This window comes from Typopeltis vanoorti, chromosome 20 (genome assembly GCF_054136105.1).
Source record: "Typopeltis vanoorti isolate ZY-2024b chromosome 20, IOZ_Tvanoo_1.0, whole genome shotgun sequence".
Lineage (NCBI taxonomy): Eukaryota > Metazoa > Arthropoda > Arachnida > Uropygi > Thelyphonidae > Typopeltis > Typopeltis vanoorti.
Window position 1 is genome coordinate 7029849 of NC_143568.1, and position 18751 is coordinate 7048599.

The 18751-nt window shown below is 35.8% G+C and overlaps 1 protein-coding gene across 2 annotated transcripts in view; it reads left to right on the top strand.

The window, feature by feature from the left end:
- Nucleotides 1-18751, top strand: part of LOC150095214 (serine/threonine-protein kinase Sgk2-like) — a 279354-nt gene that overhangs the window by 16147 nt on the left and 244456 nt on the right. Inside the window, exons 1-2 of one of the 2 annotated variants that reach the window (XM_090410484.1) lie at nucleotides 6361-6656; nucleotides 18475-18622. In XM_090410484.1, coding sequence (XP_090266610.1) covers nucleotides 18524-18622 — 99 coding nt within the window. In that variant the 5' untranslated portion in view covers nucleotides 6361-6656; nucleotides 18475-18523. Of the gene's footprint in view, nucleotides 1-6360; nucleotides 6657-18474; nucleotides 18623-18751 lie in introns of those variants that run through there. The other variant, XM_090410485.1, reaches the window with a different exon arrangement.

Consider the following 18751-nt stretch of genomic DNA (forward strand, 5'->3'; position numbering starts at 1 on the left):
ACCATAAACTCTAGAAATTGACTCTTTATTATCCTGCACCTTCTCCTCCTCCTAACCTGTATTCACATAATTAAAATCCACCTTCTTTTTTACTTGTCCAGTTTTGTTTGAAACATAGTATTCTATTATATTCATATCTGTGCTTCATGATATAACACCAGAAGAAAATAAATAATTATTGTACTTAGCTATTATTTCACTAGATTTCTTACCTACATCTTTAGAGCATAAACTACAACTATAATAAACACAGATCACTCAGTTAGGTTGTTGTAGAAAATATTCAGATCATGCTTGGTGAGAATATATTGTTGGAAGTAGAGGAAATAAGAGATCTGGGAGTGATAGTAGATAAGGATCTAAAATTTAGGGGACACATCGCCAAAATTGTGAAGACAACACAAAGACTTCTGGGAATGATGAGGAAGACACTGACGTGTAGAAGTAGGGAGATTCTTGTTCCATTGTATAAGGCTTTGATTAGGCCACACATGGACTATTTTGCCCAGATTTGGTCACCTGGTTTTCAGAAGGATGAAGAGATGTTGGAAAGGGTGCAAAGGCGACTGACTAAGGTAGTTTCTGACCTCTGGAATGTCGAGTATGAGGAAAGATTGAAAAGATGTAATTTGCAGAGTCTAGTGGAGAGAAGGAAGAGGGGAGATATGATAGAGACCTACAAGTTGGTGAGGGGTTGTTATAGGATCAATGGTAGAGAAGTTCTACATAGAATAGTGGGAGATCAGTGGAGAACCAGAGGTCATACCTGGAAACTGTATAAAGAGGGTGTGAGTAGGGGAGTGAGAGGCAGGTTTTTTTCGTGCAGAGTTGTGAATGATTGGAATGCCTTGCCTGAGAGTGTGGTGTCTGCAAGGAGTTTGAATGTGTTTAAGACCCGGTATGATGAGATGTGTGTGAGATAAAAGGACCTCCTAGATGAGTCTTTGACTCCATGAGGTCTTGTTTTAATAATAATAATAACCGAAAAGGATGGTGTCATAATAAGGTATCCTCTAGGAGGCCAGATACAAAACAAACAGTTCAGATAAGTCAGGCTGAATCTTTGGCTGTTTAATGCATCTGTACTTGTTGTGGTTAGACAAGTGCTTCATAGCTGATATTGATTCTAAAAATATTCTTTCAGACCTATAGCAACTTTCATAGGACTAGAGTGATTTCCATAGAATACCAGATGCCCATGTCTTGCCAGTCCAGGAATGACCACACCATGCTCTGGATATTCCTTCTCACAGGATTAAATGGAAGAAGACTTCTTTGCTGCATAGAAGTTGCTATAGGTCTGAGAAATTTATTTTTAGAATCATCAGTGGCTTTGAAGCTCTCCCCCCTCACCTCAGCAAATATGGTCCCATTATGCCAAAGATCTGAGAAATAGTGATTCTAAAACAACATTTAGCCAAACTCTTCTTCTTCTAGCTTTACAACTCTTTATGATGTTTAGCTTGCAAAACAATTTTTAGCCATTCTTTTATTTTCTGTGCAATATTCTTCCAATTCTTAACTTTTAAAGTTATTCATGTTCCAAAATTCATTAACCTTTTTATGTGTTGTTTATTTGAAGTCAGTGTGGCTTTCAGTTGTTTAGCTTTCTTAACAAGACATTTTTTAACAAGAATGGGTTGTTAGCCCATTGCCAACCTCCAACCTGGAGGACCAGGCTTTCATATTTTTGTCCCGTGGAGGCAGGGTGGCTGCTATATCTCCAGGCACTGGATACCCATTTTAGTCACCTCTTACGACATGCATGGGCTATATTAGGACTATTCTTTTACCCCGGTCACCACACAGGGGACACTTCTGAATTGACTTTGTTTTTATCTGGCTCCTAGAAGGTGCTTTGTTAGGTAATTTAGTACTGTTTCATTTAAGATTTGAATCGTTTCTATAAAAATGTGATGTTTTGCTGTAACAGTTCAGCATTGGTAGTCATGATGCACTATCAGACTAACTCATGATAGTGCACTCACTATCATAACTATTTCAAATTTTAAGTGGTGGATAAATTTCATTACCCAATGTGAGATCACCTCCTACTTATCTGACTTTTTCAAGCCACTTCAGTAAGCAGAATGGTTAGTCTCTAGAGCAGGATTTCTGGATTAGTATTATCTAACATTTGGTCCACCTGCTATACTATATGTACAATAGGTTCTCAACCTTTTGCAGGTGAAATGCACATAAATAAGTAAATAAAGCCCAGTGCTGTTGCTTGTTCAGTCATTTGTCATCTCTATTCTGGTGCATTTCCACTGGTGTTATTAAAAGTATTCCCACTCTTTTCCTCTTTCTGTCTTCCAGATTGATTTATGTCCTTCCACATCTGTTTCTGCTCTGTTTATTTTCCTCAACTAATCAAGTTTTGCTTATATCAGTTATCTTTCATCCCAGTGACTCTGTTACTGCCACAAACTTGCTACCCTTATTTCTCATTATTCTTCCATTAATACATAAATGCAGTTATGTAACCCTATAAGCCATGTCATTACTCCCTTCCACTGCCTTACCAATCCATTACCATGCCTGGCTTTCCTTTCTATCATTCAATTTTTGTACTTCCTTAATGACGATACTCATTTCAGTGCCAGCACACCTGTTTTTCTCTCTCTCTCTCTCTCTCTCTCTCACTCATCACACACTTAATACCACATCTTTCTCATCCCATTCTGAACACTTTTCATTCCCTTGTCCCTCACCCACATGCATTCTATCACTTTTCCATGCAATAATCACCAGCTCACTTTAGTATCTGCCTTCCAATTCTCTTTCTTCAGCCTGCTTCTTATTTTCTTCTGTCTTTCTCTGCTCCTTACCTACATTCATTCACTTTACTTACAATTATAATAATGGAATTAACTTGTGTAAAATATTCTTTGTCAGTAGAATTTTTGCCTGAGTATCACAGCCATTATCATCAGTACAAGTACAAGGCTAATTAAACAATAACTGACATTCACAAGGTGCCATCTAAGTAGCTAAAGTAAGATAACTAAAAATGGTCCTTAAATTTTCTAAACTTTTTTTTTAAAAAAACGTGTATACAATTACAAAAGTTAAGGAAGATTATCTGATTTATAGAGTACTATCTCCCTCAAAGGAGATAGATGTAGACCATCAGATCTGTTTAAGTTAGGGGAGTAAAGTAATGTTTCACGTTTCTTTGTAAAGCCGTTCCATGATAAACGGACTTTTGTGAATGACTTTTATCTTGTTCCAGTGAACTCTGTATAGTGTTGATGGCATGCTCTGTAAGTTAAGACTCTTCAGGTTCAAGGTACTGAATATACGACTTTTGTTTTTCCAATGGGAAAAGAGCATATCTTCCTGTTTGTCCGAAATATGATAACCCACAAGAGGGAATCTGGTAGACACTTGGGTAACTGAGATGTGGAAGCTTGCTCTATGGAGACGTGAGGAATGTGGAGATTTTTCTGATGGGTCGAAAGGCAACACAAATATTTAGTGGTTAAAACAACTTTCAATGCCAAATTTGTTACTGCTATTATTCAATTTAGTTAGAGAATCCTGGAGGTTTGCACTGGATGTGTTTAAGAGTACATTTCTAAATCACTTAGGGAATTGAACAACGTAGATCCGAAAATTAAACTTTAATAAATATTTCCGATATTTCAGCAACGTCACGTTGCCATTTTCAAAAGGAACTTACAAAAAGGCACGTGCACGCAGGCACTACAACACAGTAACTGAGAATGAAGATATGAAGCTATCGTTCTCCTAGAAGTCTTGATGGTACCCTCTAGCGGGCTAAGTAGGTGTTCTTGGCCATTGGGCTGAAGGTCTGCTGATGTATGCCTCCCAAATTTGGGGCAGTCGCATACAACCAAATTTGTTGAGGTTTGGGGAGTTTCTTAGGGCTGAGGCTGATTCCATACATAGTCTTTCGAATTTGTATTTGCTACGGTGTATTACTGTAGCTTTCTTCCACCGTATTCTGTGACATGTATCCAGAGCATGGTCTGCAAGACCAGAATGGCTGTACTTGTGAAAATGAATGTAGTCCTTGTGTTCAGAAATTCTGATATTCGCTGTCCTGCCTGTTTGGCCAAAGTACGACAGTTTACAACTGCAAGGGACCTGGTATACACCAGGTAAGTCTAGGGGAAGTGGTTGGTCTTTGGTGGAGTGGATAAAGAATGCCAATTTTCTGTAAGGCCTGTAACAGGAGGTGAAGTTATGTTTTTTTAAAATTTTGGTAATTTTTTCCGAGGTGCCTCGGATGTAGGGAATGGTGATGGATTTAGAGTAATCCTTGTTTAGAGGGGGGGCTGTAGTTTGTAGGTTTTAATATTTTTTGGATTTTTGGGGGGGGGGATAGCCATTGGCTGAGAAAGTGTTGAGGATGTGATTTAGTTCCCTGCTCTTGTGGGTTATGATATTTTGGACAAACAGGAAGATCTGCTCTTATCCGGTTGGAAGAACACAAGTCGTATATTCAGTACCTTGAACCTGAACAGTCTGGACTTGCAGAGCATGCAATCAACACTAGACACATAGAGTTCAATGGAACAAGACAAAAGTCATTCACAAAAGTTGGTTCTTCATGGAACGACTTTACAGAGAAACATGTGAAACGTTACTTCACTCCTCTAACCTAAACAGATCCGATGGTCTACGTCTATCCCCTTTGTGGGAGATAGTACTCTATAAATCAGCTAATCTTTCCTAACTTTTCTAATTGTACAATTGTACACACACAAACATATATAGCTTTTTTTTTTTTATTTAAAAATAACAGGTGTAATTAACTCTATATTTAAACCAAACCTAGTTCAAAAACAAACCAGACTAAAAGTATACAATACATTAGCCCTACCAATCTTAATGTATGGAAGCGTAATCTGGACAATAAAACAAAAAGACAAAGATTAACAACAGCAGAAATGAAGTTTATGAGAAAAACTGCAAAGTAAACCCTATTTGATCACAAAAGAAATGAAGAAATTATGAAAGAATTAAACCAAGAACCAGTAATAGAAAAAATTAAAAAATATAAACATAAATGGATGGAACACGTTCAAAGAATGAAAACAGAAAGATTACCAAAACAAGCCTTAAATATCAGGAAAAAGAAAACCAGGACGTCTTCTTAAACGATTCAACAATGACTTCTCTAAGGCCGGAACATGCCATGCTAGTCCTAAGTCCTTGATATGCATGATGATGAATGATGATAGTTTTTTTTTAAAATAAGTTTAGGAAATTTAAGGACTGTTTTTAGTTATCTTACTTTAGTTACTTAGGTGACGTCTTGTGAATATGTCAATTATTTGTTTAATTAGCCTTTGTACTTGTATCGATGATGCCTGTGATACTCAGGTGAAAATTCTACTAATAAAGAATGTTTTACATGAGTTAATTCCATTATTATAATTGTAAGTAATATGTCTACTCACAGTATTTCCTTACTGAAATTCATTTGCTTTATCCTGCCTCTGTACATTCTCACTTTCTCCCAAAAGTAGGAGCTCAGAGTGACCAGCGCTAAACTCAAAAAATACTCCAGTAATGTTTATAGAATGCGATAGCATTGGGGAGGAAGAAATCAGACTGAAGAATTGTCAGCCTTGAATGTAATAGAGTAATCAGAAAAGCTAAAAAAATAAGAAACAGAAGAAATAATAGAAAGGAGGATATCTTCTAGGTGTCCAACATGGAAGTGAGGTTCTTTGACTTGATGCCATTTCAAGCCACTTGAAAAGAGGAATAAAGAGTTGTGTAGTGCAGACATCTTCTTGTGAGCTGATGATGTGTTAGGTTCTGAATATTAATTTGTCTGATATTAGCGACAGGATACGATCAGCATACATTTAGGGCTAAAATGCTTTAACTTAACATTAATCCGTATAAGGAAGGATAAGAAATATATGTTCTTAATTTAAAAGTTATTTGATAGCCTGTGACTTTCATAGCCTTAAGCATGATAGTATGAACTGTGTAAAAGACAACTCCAATAGTAAAAAAAAAAAAAAAAAAAAAAAGAAGTAGCAGCATGCTTATATTTTTACCTTCTTCAAGAAGCATAACATGAATTCCAGATCCTTCTGATAATGTTTTCTTAAGTATTTGCAAAACAATATAGGAATCACATAATTTGTTTAGTTTATTAGTAAAGAAAGAGCTAGTTATTTCTCATGTAATCTTGGTATCTTCTGAAATGTTTGTGTTGTTGTATTTCAGAAGCATTTGTGTGTGCAATGTAATGTGGCATATTAGTGTTCATAAACAAGCCAGTTTCATAAAGAATAGTCTTATGAGTTTAGAAAACAGCTTACCCTTGTTGCAATATCTGCAATTCTTGTTTTGCAACTTGGACATAAATATTCCATTTTGAAAATCTATATAGTAGATACAAGAACATACTTTATAACTGTATAATAAAACATTGAGTTAAATAGAAATGTCACATTTACACATCATTTCTGAACTTTGTCCACCTTCACTGATAACTGCATCCCTCCTCCCTATCTACACCCATACTGATAACATAATCATAACATTTTTCACTACGTGTTTAGTTAGTAGAACACAACATCTTTCTTTTTTTTTTTTTTTTTAAGTATAGTCTAATTATTTGATAAAGTTTTACTTCCAAAGGAATTTTCTAGTGGATGACATAGGTAGGCTATAGATAAAGTATTATATTTATATATTCTATATAACCTACTTAAATTTTATACAACCTTACATAATAAGTTAAAATGAATTTAAAATCTCATTGCTCTTTCAAAGAATACTGTAAACAGCTAATGAAAATCTTCAATAGTATTTTTTTATGCAAATAAATGAATTGAATCTTTAATTCCTTGTCAATGCTGTAAAGAATTGAAGACATACTCAACTGAAAAAGTGTAGGATAAGAGCAAGTCATGATATTTGGACAGTCACAGATGCAGAGTATCTGTGATTGTCCGGATCTGCTGCTATATAAGCTGTTTTAACAGCATACACACATACATAATGAGGATTTGGGGAAGATATCATTAAATAGAGATGATAGTAATTAGAATTAATAATATGTGAGCCCTAAGTGTAACAATTTTTTTTTAATACAAGACTATAAGATCAGAAAAGTTATCTATTTTGTAGCATAATCATTTATTCTCATGCTTGCTTTAGTAGCAAAATAAAAATATTTAATAAGTATTATTAGATTGTTGTTGTTTTGATTATTACTGATTACTGTCTGCTCTACATTATAAAATCCTAAGCCCACATCTTACATTGATTAATCTGTAACTGTTCTAAAATTCTGAAGAATCCTCCATAGCATTTCCTCTTTTCATTGAGACTACTCATCATATGAATTATGTTTATATCCTTCTACCTTGTATTGTGGAAATAATACAAGATGAAAGACAGTTTTTCTTATACTTTGCTGCTTAATGTTTCTGATATCAGTTTCATTTCTGCAATGTGGCATTAACCTTCTTGACATCACTTATCTTTCTTTCATTTACACTAATTTTCCATCTCTGAAGCATAATATTAATGTATATCATCTCTTACTGATAAGCACTGATATTTTAGCCATACAAGTTTTTGTATCATGTATGGAACTGTTTCCTTTTCAATCAGTTTAGTGTAGCATGTTAAGAGCATGATCATATGTGATCAGTGTACCATAATTGTTAAATTTGATGTTTTTTAATGTTGCTCCTGCTCACAAAAAGTTATTGCAAACCTGTAGTGTATTTTGAATTGTGGGTAAGCTAAGGATTATTTTTCTAATTGATCAATTTTTTATTTCATTTATTTATTTTTATTTTTTATTTTTTTGTTTTTAATTTATATTTTACATAGTCCAGAAACCCTGCTCTGGAAACCAAACATGGATCTTTTTCAAACCATTTCAGTCCTCCAGTAAGTGGGGAAGTGGTCTCTCATGGGGAATGATATTCATCTCCCACATAAAGGCAATCACAAACATCCATGCCCACAGTGGGATTTGAACCCACAGTCTGTTGGTTGGAGAGTGGGTATGCTAAACACTTGACCAACCAGACAGGATTGGAATTGTGCATCCAGTTTCACCAATATAAGGTAAGCTACAGATGTGATGGATTTGGTATACCCCATGGGTGAGGTGCTAAATCATCATCATCATCAATTTCCTGATATGCACCCCCCTAAGGAGTGTTCAGGCTACTATTACAGCACTACACGATAAGTTTATATTATTAATATCTGATCAACAATTTTCTTTCACATTTTTCTATTATTTGTCAGCACTAATATTCTTGTATCTAACATTTTATTCTACTAAGGCACTTTTAACTGAATCAATCCACCTAAATCTTGGTCTTCCTCTGATTCTTTTTCCAGCCATCTTGCCATTAAACACCTCTTTTGATAATCTTTGCTAAGTTATCCTCTCCCATGCTTTTCTCTGTTAAAGTGACCATACTACCTTAGATTAGCCCAGCTCACACATTCTTGAATGCAAACAACGTCAATTTCCTTCCTAATGTCTTCATTTTTAACATGATTTTGTTATTGATGCTGTCTGTTCAGGCCTCTAATATTCTAAGAACTCTCATATCTGTGGTTTCTAATCTTTGATCAAGTACTTTATTTCTAACCCAACTCCCAGATCCATAATTTGTAACTGGTTTGAATTCTTCTCTTCTATATTGCTAGTTTGGTGTTTTTGGCAATTTCTCTCTTATTTTCCATATACATTTATCCAGCTGGAACCAACGATACTAGTTTTGCTTATTTTGTTGTCTATTTTCATATTCAATTTTCCATCTTCGCTAAAAATTGTGCCTATTAGCTGAAATATTTTACTTGTTCTATAGCCTTACTTAGAATGCAGCTGAGATTATCTGTGTTCTTGCCTATTTTCATAGCTTTGGTCTTTTTATTATTGATTTCAATGCCAAATTTGTTACTGCTATTATTTAATTTAGTTAGAGAATCCTGGAGATTTGCACTGGATGTGTTTAGGAACCACCATTATCTGCATAAAGCAAGGAGATAAGCTTGATATCTCCTCTAATATCAGGTTTAATGCCACTTTCTTTCATAATGCAGTCCATATTGATAATGAATAAGAGTGGAAATAATGTCTGTTATGTCATTGTTTCACACCTGATTTTACATCTAATCATATTCCTTCATTTCCTTCAATTCTAAATATTAACTAACAATTTAAAATGTAGACAGTGTATTACTCTATAATGTTCCATTTATCCCATATAATTGTAAATGTGGGGTGATTAAGGATCAAAGCTGTATAACTGAGAGGAGACCTCCACATAGCCTTTAAAGGAATGCAGAGAACTGACCAGGGCTTCTGACCTAATGTCCAACCCTCACCTTCTCGTGGTGCACCCTGTTAAGTATCTACCTGGATATTGAACGAACGAGGATGGGCTGGCAATTTGGGATTTAGCCGACCAAATGTATTCTTATTGGCTTAAACCAAAATACAAAATGATGTTACAACATGACAAAATCCCATGCTGTCTGAGGAGTCACCCTGTTAAACAAGGACCCTGTTGTTTTTACCAGGGCAAACAGCAAAAAGTCAGCTACTGGAACAAATCTGAAAATACACCCCAACTCAATGTCGCCAGAGTTAAAGATCCGTACTCTCAACATAAGAAGCCTGAATGACAAAGAAATGGAGCTAGCTGAGGAATTAGATAAGTATCAGATTGGCATAATAAGTGTGACAGAAAAAAAAAGACAAAAAATAGTGAGATCTTTCTGAGCAATAAATATGAAATGTTATATAGTCAATTACAATCAAGGAAAAGAAGGCAAATATCAGAATGGGGAACTGGACAATGAGACTTATTTGTGCCTATGGTCTCACAGAAGGCTCTTCTACTAAGGTAGAAGTGGAGGAATTTTTTGAGGCTTTAGAGAATTTTTAGAGAAACAATAAAAAAGGAAAAGTTTATCCTTGTTGGAGATCTAAATACAGAGTAGGAAATGATTGTCAGACATACAAAAATATTTTGGGAAAATTTGGAGAAAAGAGCAGAGCTAATAATAATGGCAAATACCTGTTGGATTTCTGCTCAGGACTGGTTGTTACTAACACCATGTTCCAACATAAAAATGTACACAAATTCACATGGAGAGAAGAACAAAGGAATAAGAAAACTCTCATTGACTATGTTATTGTTGATAGTGATGTTTTCTCGTTTGTGCAGGACACCAGAATGTACAGAGGATATGAAATTGGAAGTGATCACTATTTATTCTTGAGCAGGATAAAATTGAATTTCATTTTGAAAAGCAAAATATTTTAAGAAAGTTTTAAAGCAAATAAAAGTTGAACAGCTCCAAGATGTGAACTGTAGACTAAAATACACAAAGATTATTGAAGAAAAAATGAAAGAGTTTGAGAACAGGAACCAAACCTTGGGGATTCGGTGGCAAGCCTTGAAGAAAACCCTGATTGATTCATTCAGAGAGGCATGAGGTGAGGTTGTGTGCAATGATAGAAAAATCAGAACTGCATGTAGGACACAGGAAGTGAAAAAAAAGAAGAAAGCATATCAAAAGTTCCTGGTAAATAAGTCAGCTTTTGCTCTTAGAGAATACAGAGACAAATGCAAGAAAGCTAAACACCGTGTAAAAGTAGCTAAACAAAAGTCATGGGAAGACTGGTAAGAACATAGAAAATAAATATCAAGAGGGATGGCAAGATATTCTGGAGGTTGTTGAAGAAGCTCAGAAATGGAGGAAAGAATGTTCTAAAAGGAATTAGAGATGATAAAGGTGACATGAAAACTGGAGAAAAAGATATCCTTGAACTATGGAGAAATTACTTCAAAAAACTGCTAAATGAAACAAGCAGTGATGACAGCACAGTGGTAAAAAACACTGACCAGGCATGCAGTCAGGAATACATATCCATACTTGAAGTAGAAAAAGCCATCAAAGGCTTGAAATGTGGAAAGGCAGCAGGGATAGATGATATTCGACCAGAAATGCTGAAGTATGGTGGTATACGAGTCTTACAGTGACTGCACTGCATAGTGCAGAAGGCCTGGACAGAGGGACGAATTTCTGATGATTGGAGTAGAACTCTCATAGTACCCATATATAAAAAGGGAAATGAAACTGAATATGAGAATTACAGAGGTATTTCCCTACTGAGTGTTCCTGGCAAGATTTATGCAAGTATACTTGAGAAACGGTCGAGACGAATTGTGGAAGAACAAGCTGGATTCCGGGCAAATAGAGGCTGTCGGGATCAGATCTTCACTTTATGACAAATAGTTAAGAAATCATGGGAATATAACAAAGATCTGTATTTAAGTTTTGTGGATGTGGAAAAGGCATATGACAAGGTGCCAAGAGAGAAGCTATTCAATATGCTACAGTTATATGGTGTTAATGGGACATTATATCAACCAATACTTAGTCTTTATTTGAGTTGTAAGTCAGCAGTTAGAATTGAAGGAAGTACAGGAATATGGTTTAATGTGAGACAAGGATGTACATTATCCTCTCTGTTATTCATTATCTATATGGATCACATTATAAAGGAAAGTGGTATTAAACCTGATATCAAAATTGGAGATGTTAATGTCAGTTCTTTGCTTTCTGCATACGATGTTATACTTCTAAATAAATCCATTACAAGTCTTCAAGATTCCCTGACTAAATTGAATAACTGTTGTTAATGGATATGATATGAAGGTCAGCAATAACAAAGATAATAAAATAGGCAGAAGCATTGAAAATGCTTCTGCCTATTTTATTATCTTTGGTTATTGCTGACCTTCTTTGGTTATTTTATTTTGATTATTTTTAACTTTGGTTATTTTATTATCAACTGGTTATGAATGGAGAACCTGTGGAACAAGTTAAACATTTTGGCTACTTAGGCATGATTTTTAGTGAAGATGGTAAATTAAATATGGAAATAGACAACTGAATCAATAAAGTTGGTATGGTAGGAAGTGAATTGAATAAATTCATATGGAATAATAGCGAAATTAGTCGGAACACTAAATTAGCTGTATACAAGCTAGTGTTCAAACTAGTTTTAGCTTATGGATCTGAGAGGTGGGTCAGAATTAATACACTTGACCAAAGACTAGAGTCTGCAGATATGAGCGTCCTGAGAAAGATTAGGGGCACAAACAGATGACATCAATGGCAATATTAAGAAAGAACTTGGCATGCATCCAGGAATGCATTAGCAGAGCTAATCTCAGGTGGTATGGTCACTTAAACAGAATGAGCAAGGAAAGATTAGTAAAACAAGTGTTCTCTGCCGGGTTGGCAGGAATACGACCAAGATATAGGTGGATTGATACGATAAAAGGTGCCTTAGATGATGATAGAAATAAGATATGATAATGTTGGTGTCTTGACAAGTAACAGACTGATTTGGAGGAGAATTGTAGACAGGAAGTTAGTAATTATTATTATTATTATTATTATTCAGTCCTCCATGGCGTCAAAAGACTCATTGTGGGAGGTCTTTCCTAAGAAACACAAAGTCTATCAAGACTCATAGAGGGGAGGTCCCCCCCTAAGAAACACAGTCTGTCATACCACTCCTTAAACTCATTGACCGTTCTCGCTCTCACCACTCCATCAGGCAATGCATTCCATGGTTCAACCACCCTCCATGCAAAGAAACACTCCTCACCCTCTTGCTCACAGTTTCCTTTTGTAACTTCCAGGGATGGCCTCTTGTCATCAGTCCTTCCCGCTGTTCAACCAAGTGAAAGAATTCCACAGTGTTTATCCTGTAACCACCTCTCAACAGTTTCATGATGTAATAATGTAAATTTTTCATGTAGTGCTATCATATCCTATACACCCCTTGAGGGTACATGGCAGGAATTTGATGATGATGAATCGTAAATGGTTGAAATGCTTTTCTCTGGGCATCTTGTCATATGCCTTTTTACAGATCTACAAAACGTAAGTAGAGATCTTTGTCATATTTCCATGATTTCTCAAGTATTTGTTGTAAAGTGAAAATCTGATTTTGAAAACCTCTATTTGACCTGAATACTGCTTGTTCTTCAAGTTTCTTTTCCACTATTTTTCTCTGTCTCTTTTCAAGTATGTGTGCACAAATCTTACCTGAAACATTTAGTAAAGAAATTCCTCTGTAATTCTCACATTTAGCTTTATTTCCTTGTTGTATAAATGAGAACTATGAGAGCTCTGCTCAATTATCTAGAATTTGACCTTCTGACCAGGCCCTCTGAATTATGCAGTGTAGCCACTAAAAAACGTTTATATCCCCTTACTTAAGCATTTTTGAGTATTATTATTATTATGTGACACTTCCAAGGAGTCCTAGGACTCATTGAGGGAGGTCACCTACTCTACAAATCTCCGTCTCACCACTCAACCTACCAATTATTATTATTATTATTACGGGTATCTCCATGGAGTCAGTAGACTCGTCGCGGGAGACCCAAACTATCAAAACAATATCTGTCATATCTGTTCTTGAATTCATTTACAGACAAAGAACTCACAACTGAGTTAGGCAATGCATTAAACTCATTCACTGCCCTCCAGGCAAAAAACCTCATTCTCACACCCTTGTTAACCACACTTTTCCTTAATTTCCAGGAATGACCTCTTGTTCTTCCATCACTATCACACAGCTGAAACATTACCCCTGCATCAATGTTATAAAACCCTTATAGTAATTTAAATGTTTCTGTCATATCCCCTCTTCTCTGCCTATCAACCAACGTCTGCAATCCACAAGCTCTCAATCTATCAATGTAGAGAGCATTTTTTACATCGCTCACCATCTTAGTCACTCTCCTCTGAACCTTTTTCCACAAACCTCATCTCCAAGGAATACAGGTGACCAGACTTGAGCCCAGTGATGCAAATGTGGACGTATCAATGCTTTACGAAGGGGAATAATGACCTCTTTATCTCTGAATGTTAGTGCGTTCCTCAATAACCAAGTAATCCTATGTGCAATCTTGGACACCTTAGTAATGTGTCCCCTGAACTTCATCTTCTTATCTACCAACACTCCTAAGTCCCTAGCCTCATCAATCTCTTGGAGTACTGTTCCATCAATGTAGTACACAGCTGGTAATCTTTTAATCCCAAAATGCATAACTTTACGCTTTGCTACATTGAACTGACATCCATTTCCTTTTGCCCATTTTACCGGCTTATTTAAATCATCCTGCAAACTCTCAACACCAGCTTGATTTTTTATTGCACTACCCAACTTTGTAACATCAGCAAACAATTGAATTGCCATTTCCTATATCATTTATGTACAAATTAAACAACAATGGCCCAAGTACAGATCCCTGAGGCGCACCACTGATCACCTTCTTCATCCTGGACTCTGCTCCTCCATACACCACCTGCTGGTATCTCTCCCTGAGCCATTCTCCTATCCATATCACCAGTTTAGTATCCATCCCCATCTGCTCCAATTTGCTCAACAGTATTCCATGGGGTATCCTGTCAAAAGCCTTAGCAAAATCCAGAAGTACTACTGTGTAGCCATTTCCTAATTACAGTGGACTGCATCATCTACACCAATGCCATCTGCTACCCACCACCACCACTGCTATTTTCACAAACATCCCTGCCAACGGTGGGATTTGAACCCACAGCCTATTGACTGAAGAGCAGATATGCTGCCCACTCGGCCAACCAGGCTGGCACCAGTTATCAATTACTGCAACTGCCTTTTCACATTTCAAGTATTTGATATGTACTCCTGTTTGCATTCTCCTTGAAAATTTTCTACTACTCTTCTGTCACTGCTTGTTTCATTTAAGTCTTTCAAAGTAATTAATTCAGAGATATTTTTTCTTGGCCTATATATTCTTCACTATTAGGTAAAGACCTCTCCCATCATAGGAGGGTTGGATCTTCTTCCATAGTGATTCATTCCATCTTGGGAGAGTGTTTATACACTTGTATGAATGAATGAATGTATGAAGGTGAAAGACAATCGCAAATATCCATGCGCACAGCAGTATTTGAACCTGCAACCTTTTGGCTAGAGAGCAGATACTCTAACCACTTGGCCAACCAGGCCAGTTACTTTAGACATAATCCTTATCTTCGGTTTTCATTTTACCTTTATCATCTTTGAGTCATTTTACAGTACTCTTCCCTTCATTTCTAAGCTTTTTCAGTAACCTCCAGAACATTTTGCCATTTTCCTGATATTTATTATCTATATTCTCCGAAGTCTTCACATGATTTTTGTTTAGCTACTTTCACACATAGCTTATCTTTCTTACATTTTTCATCATTCTTCAGAGTTTACCACTGAGACTTCAAGATTTGGTTCTTCTTAAAGTGTTGGATATTATTATTATTCGTGACACCTCCAATGAGTCTGAAGACTCATCGCGGGAGGACACCCATTGTACAACTCCCCATCTCCACCACTACACCGAACCTCTACTACCAATCATCTACATCAGCGCCATCTACCACCCACCACCACAACTAGTATTTTTTTTGTCTGTAAATTGCGTGTGTTCTAAAGGGCCGATTTGTCTGTATGCGGGATGAAAAACCTGAGTTTCTGGGAGAAAAAACCCTGCTACCTCCGTATGAGATCGGCTAACTCATCTTCGATTGAAAAAGTCCATATAAAGATTCCTCCCCATCGTGATGAGACTCAAACTTAGGCGTTTTCCAATTGAAGGGTGCAATGTACCATCGTTCTTCCAATTGCACTACGGAAGCGCTTTTGGTATGCTTTTTTTTTCTTTTACACAACTATTTATCTTCTTGTGTCCACCACAGGGTTCTTATTTTTCTATCCTTTCTACGTTTGTAATCTGTAGGTAGTTTAAAAGTAACATTAATGGGCTAGTATTCTATTTATTTTATCTGATATCCCTTTAATGTAGGAATAGCTATGGTTTTACTAATCTGCATTATTTCCATTTTTAGGTGTAGTTTTATGAAGAGTTTTATTGATGGTATTTTTGTTATAGCTGTTTTTAAATGCAATGCTAATCTGTAATTCTTGCATAACAGCTAGCTCATTAGAGCAAATCGTTATAGCTCTGTTTTTTTGAGGCCTTGCCATACTGCAGAGATATCATCTACATATTTGTATCATACTGAGGATCTAGGATGGATGTTACAGAGCAGTCAGCATTCAGATTTTTCCATGGAGTAATTTGCAAGGATAGGAGAAAGATACATGGTACTACTCTGTATTTTCTGGGCAAGTTTGTTCTAAAAATTAAAGTAGATTGAGTGAATGACAAAATTGAAGAGACAAACATCTCTGAAAAAGTCTTGTTTGAATAAGTAATTGAACATTTGCAAAGAGAGATGCAGTATCAAGACTGATTAAGTAATTTGTGGTTTAAGACAGTAAAGAGTACTATAAACAACGTTACATGATTACAGCGTTTATCGTTCTCTTTTGATGATCCAACTTTTAATCAGATAGACTAAGCAAAATCATTTATGGCATCACCATTTAGGATAAAGAAACTGAAAAAGAAGCTCAAAACTTATCATGGCTATCCTCCTAGATTGTATATTCTCCCTAAAAGCAGTTATTATTACATTATGACTTGAAAATCCATACAGAAGTCTTTTATACTTGAACAAAATTTTTATGACTTTAAATCTTCTAACATAAGGGTTTCTTGATATTGGTCACATCCTAAACAAAATTCCATACTGGTTAATGGTGTGCTTTTTTTTTTTTTAACAAAAGCTTGTGGTCCACAGCTATTACGTGAAAAAGCTACATGATATGCAGTTCTCTGCTCATGGAAATGCATATGAAGTTGAATGTGGCTGTTAGCCTTTGTAGCTGATTTGGTATCAGTGATACCCCCCTTTGGTTAGAGAAACCTGGGTTCACATCAAGGATGCCGAGAACCTTTTTTGGTAGGATGAGTTCTAAATGTCACACAGAAGTAGCAGTTCCTTTCCTCCTGACAGGCAAACTTGCTAAAAGAATACATATGCATGTATTCTTTTAGCAAGTTACAATTTACACACAATTTACAGACAATAATACACTGACCTCAGCCTTGACTGCTCTGCATATAATTCCAAACAATCACAACTGCTTGTGGCTGCTTACATATCTAAATACAGGTTCTCTAACTTTTGACCACAAGTTGTGAGGTAAGTTAGTATCTCACATCTTGGATTGTTGTCATATGTGTTCTGTCATCCCCTGCATGTTGCCAGCTGTGAAATTCAGAATTCTTAATTGCTGCACAATATATTCACAGGCATTATGCCTGAATGACACCTGACTATTATCCCTTTCTAACATTCTTTCTGTGTATCCATTCTGCATACATGATTGAAATGATGTATGCTGAATGTTTTGTGGTGCTGCACTCGAAGAATTCACTTTTATGGATGACAATGCCACACCACAGAAGTATCCAAGTGAATCATTTGATTTCTTTTGTAAGCCACAAATTTGCATACCTGTGTAATCACATCCATTTTCCTATAATGTAAGGTGCAGAGAAGTATTCCATTATTTTGACACAATATATAGCACACCTGTTTTTGTTCAGCCGACAGACTGTAGGGTCAAATCCACTGCAATATGGATTTGGTAGAACAACTTCAACGTGAGGTGGGGCAGAGCCTCTGTAGTTCAGTCGGTATTATAGATGGAGCTCTTTGGTTGGAGAGACCTGGGTTCGAATCCAGTCTAGGACTCAAAGAACTTTTATCAGAGCTTTTCAAATGAAGGCGAGTTAGTCGGTCTCATACAGAGGCAGAAAGATTTTTTCCTCAAAACAGGTAAACCAGCCATTAGAACACATGCAATTAACATACATAATACACAGTCTGTAGGAAACAACAGTTGACCCTCTGCTGAGAGGCAATGAAAGCAAGAAACCAATGGACAAATAGTGCAGTGGCACCCACTGCAATGTACTGATTAAGGATCCAGGCACCAGGTAAGAGATAAAAAAAATAAATAAATGTGTGGTGGGAATTAGACTGCTTCTTCAACCATATCTTGTTTACTGGTTTCTAAGTTGCTCTCAGCGAAAGTACAAGGGAATGAAGTTTACAGACAGTTGCCTATGATGCAACAAAAGTCTGGACTTTTTTTTTGCATTGTGTATCACATTCCATATCAGTCATTTTATCAAAAATGTGCTTCTATTTTGCAATTTTAGATTTATTTGCCTTCAATTATAAACATGAGCAAATGACATTCTTGAACACAAACAGCTATAAGACAATATTTGATGGCCATGTATGTGCATGTGTAGCATATCCTCATATAGAAGCTATGCAAAATGAAAATAAAAAAGTTCATTTTTGTTTTGGTATTTGAGGAGTTCACCAGTGAAATTTGTTCAGCTTCAACAACTTTGTATTACCTTTTGTATAAGAATTATATATAACAAAAAAGTTGATTGTTTATCTTTAGAATTTCATTTCAAATTATCTGTTTTCAGAATTTTATTTTTATTCTTCATTGTTCATTAGATATATTTATCCTAAACCTCAGAAGAAGAAGAAGAAAAAAAAAAGAAAAATGAGTTCATCTCCAGATGATGATTGTCGATCAGACAATGGCACAACTAGTGTTAGTGTTATTAACTCCGAAACTTGGGAAAAAAACAAGAAGTTCACGGTAATTTATAAAAATTATTTCTTAAATACCATCAACTGGAATTTAAAACATAATGCAATAAATTATTATGGTTACTTTATATATAATGGTGTCCAAAACTTAAGGATGAACACTATTTCTAAAGATTAC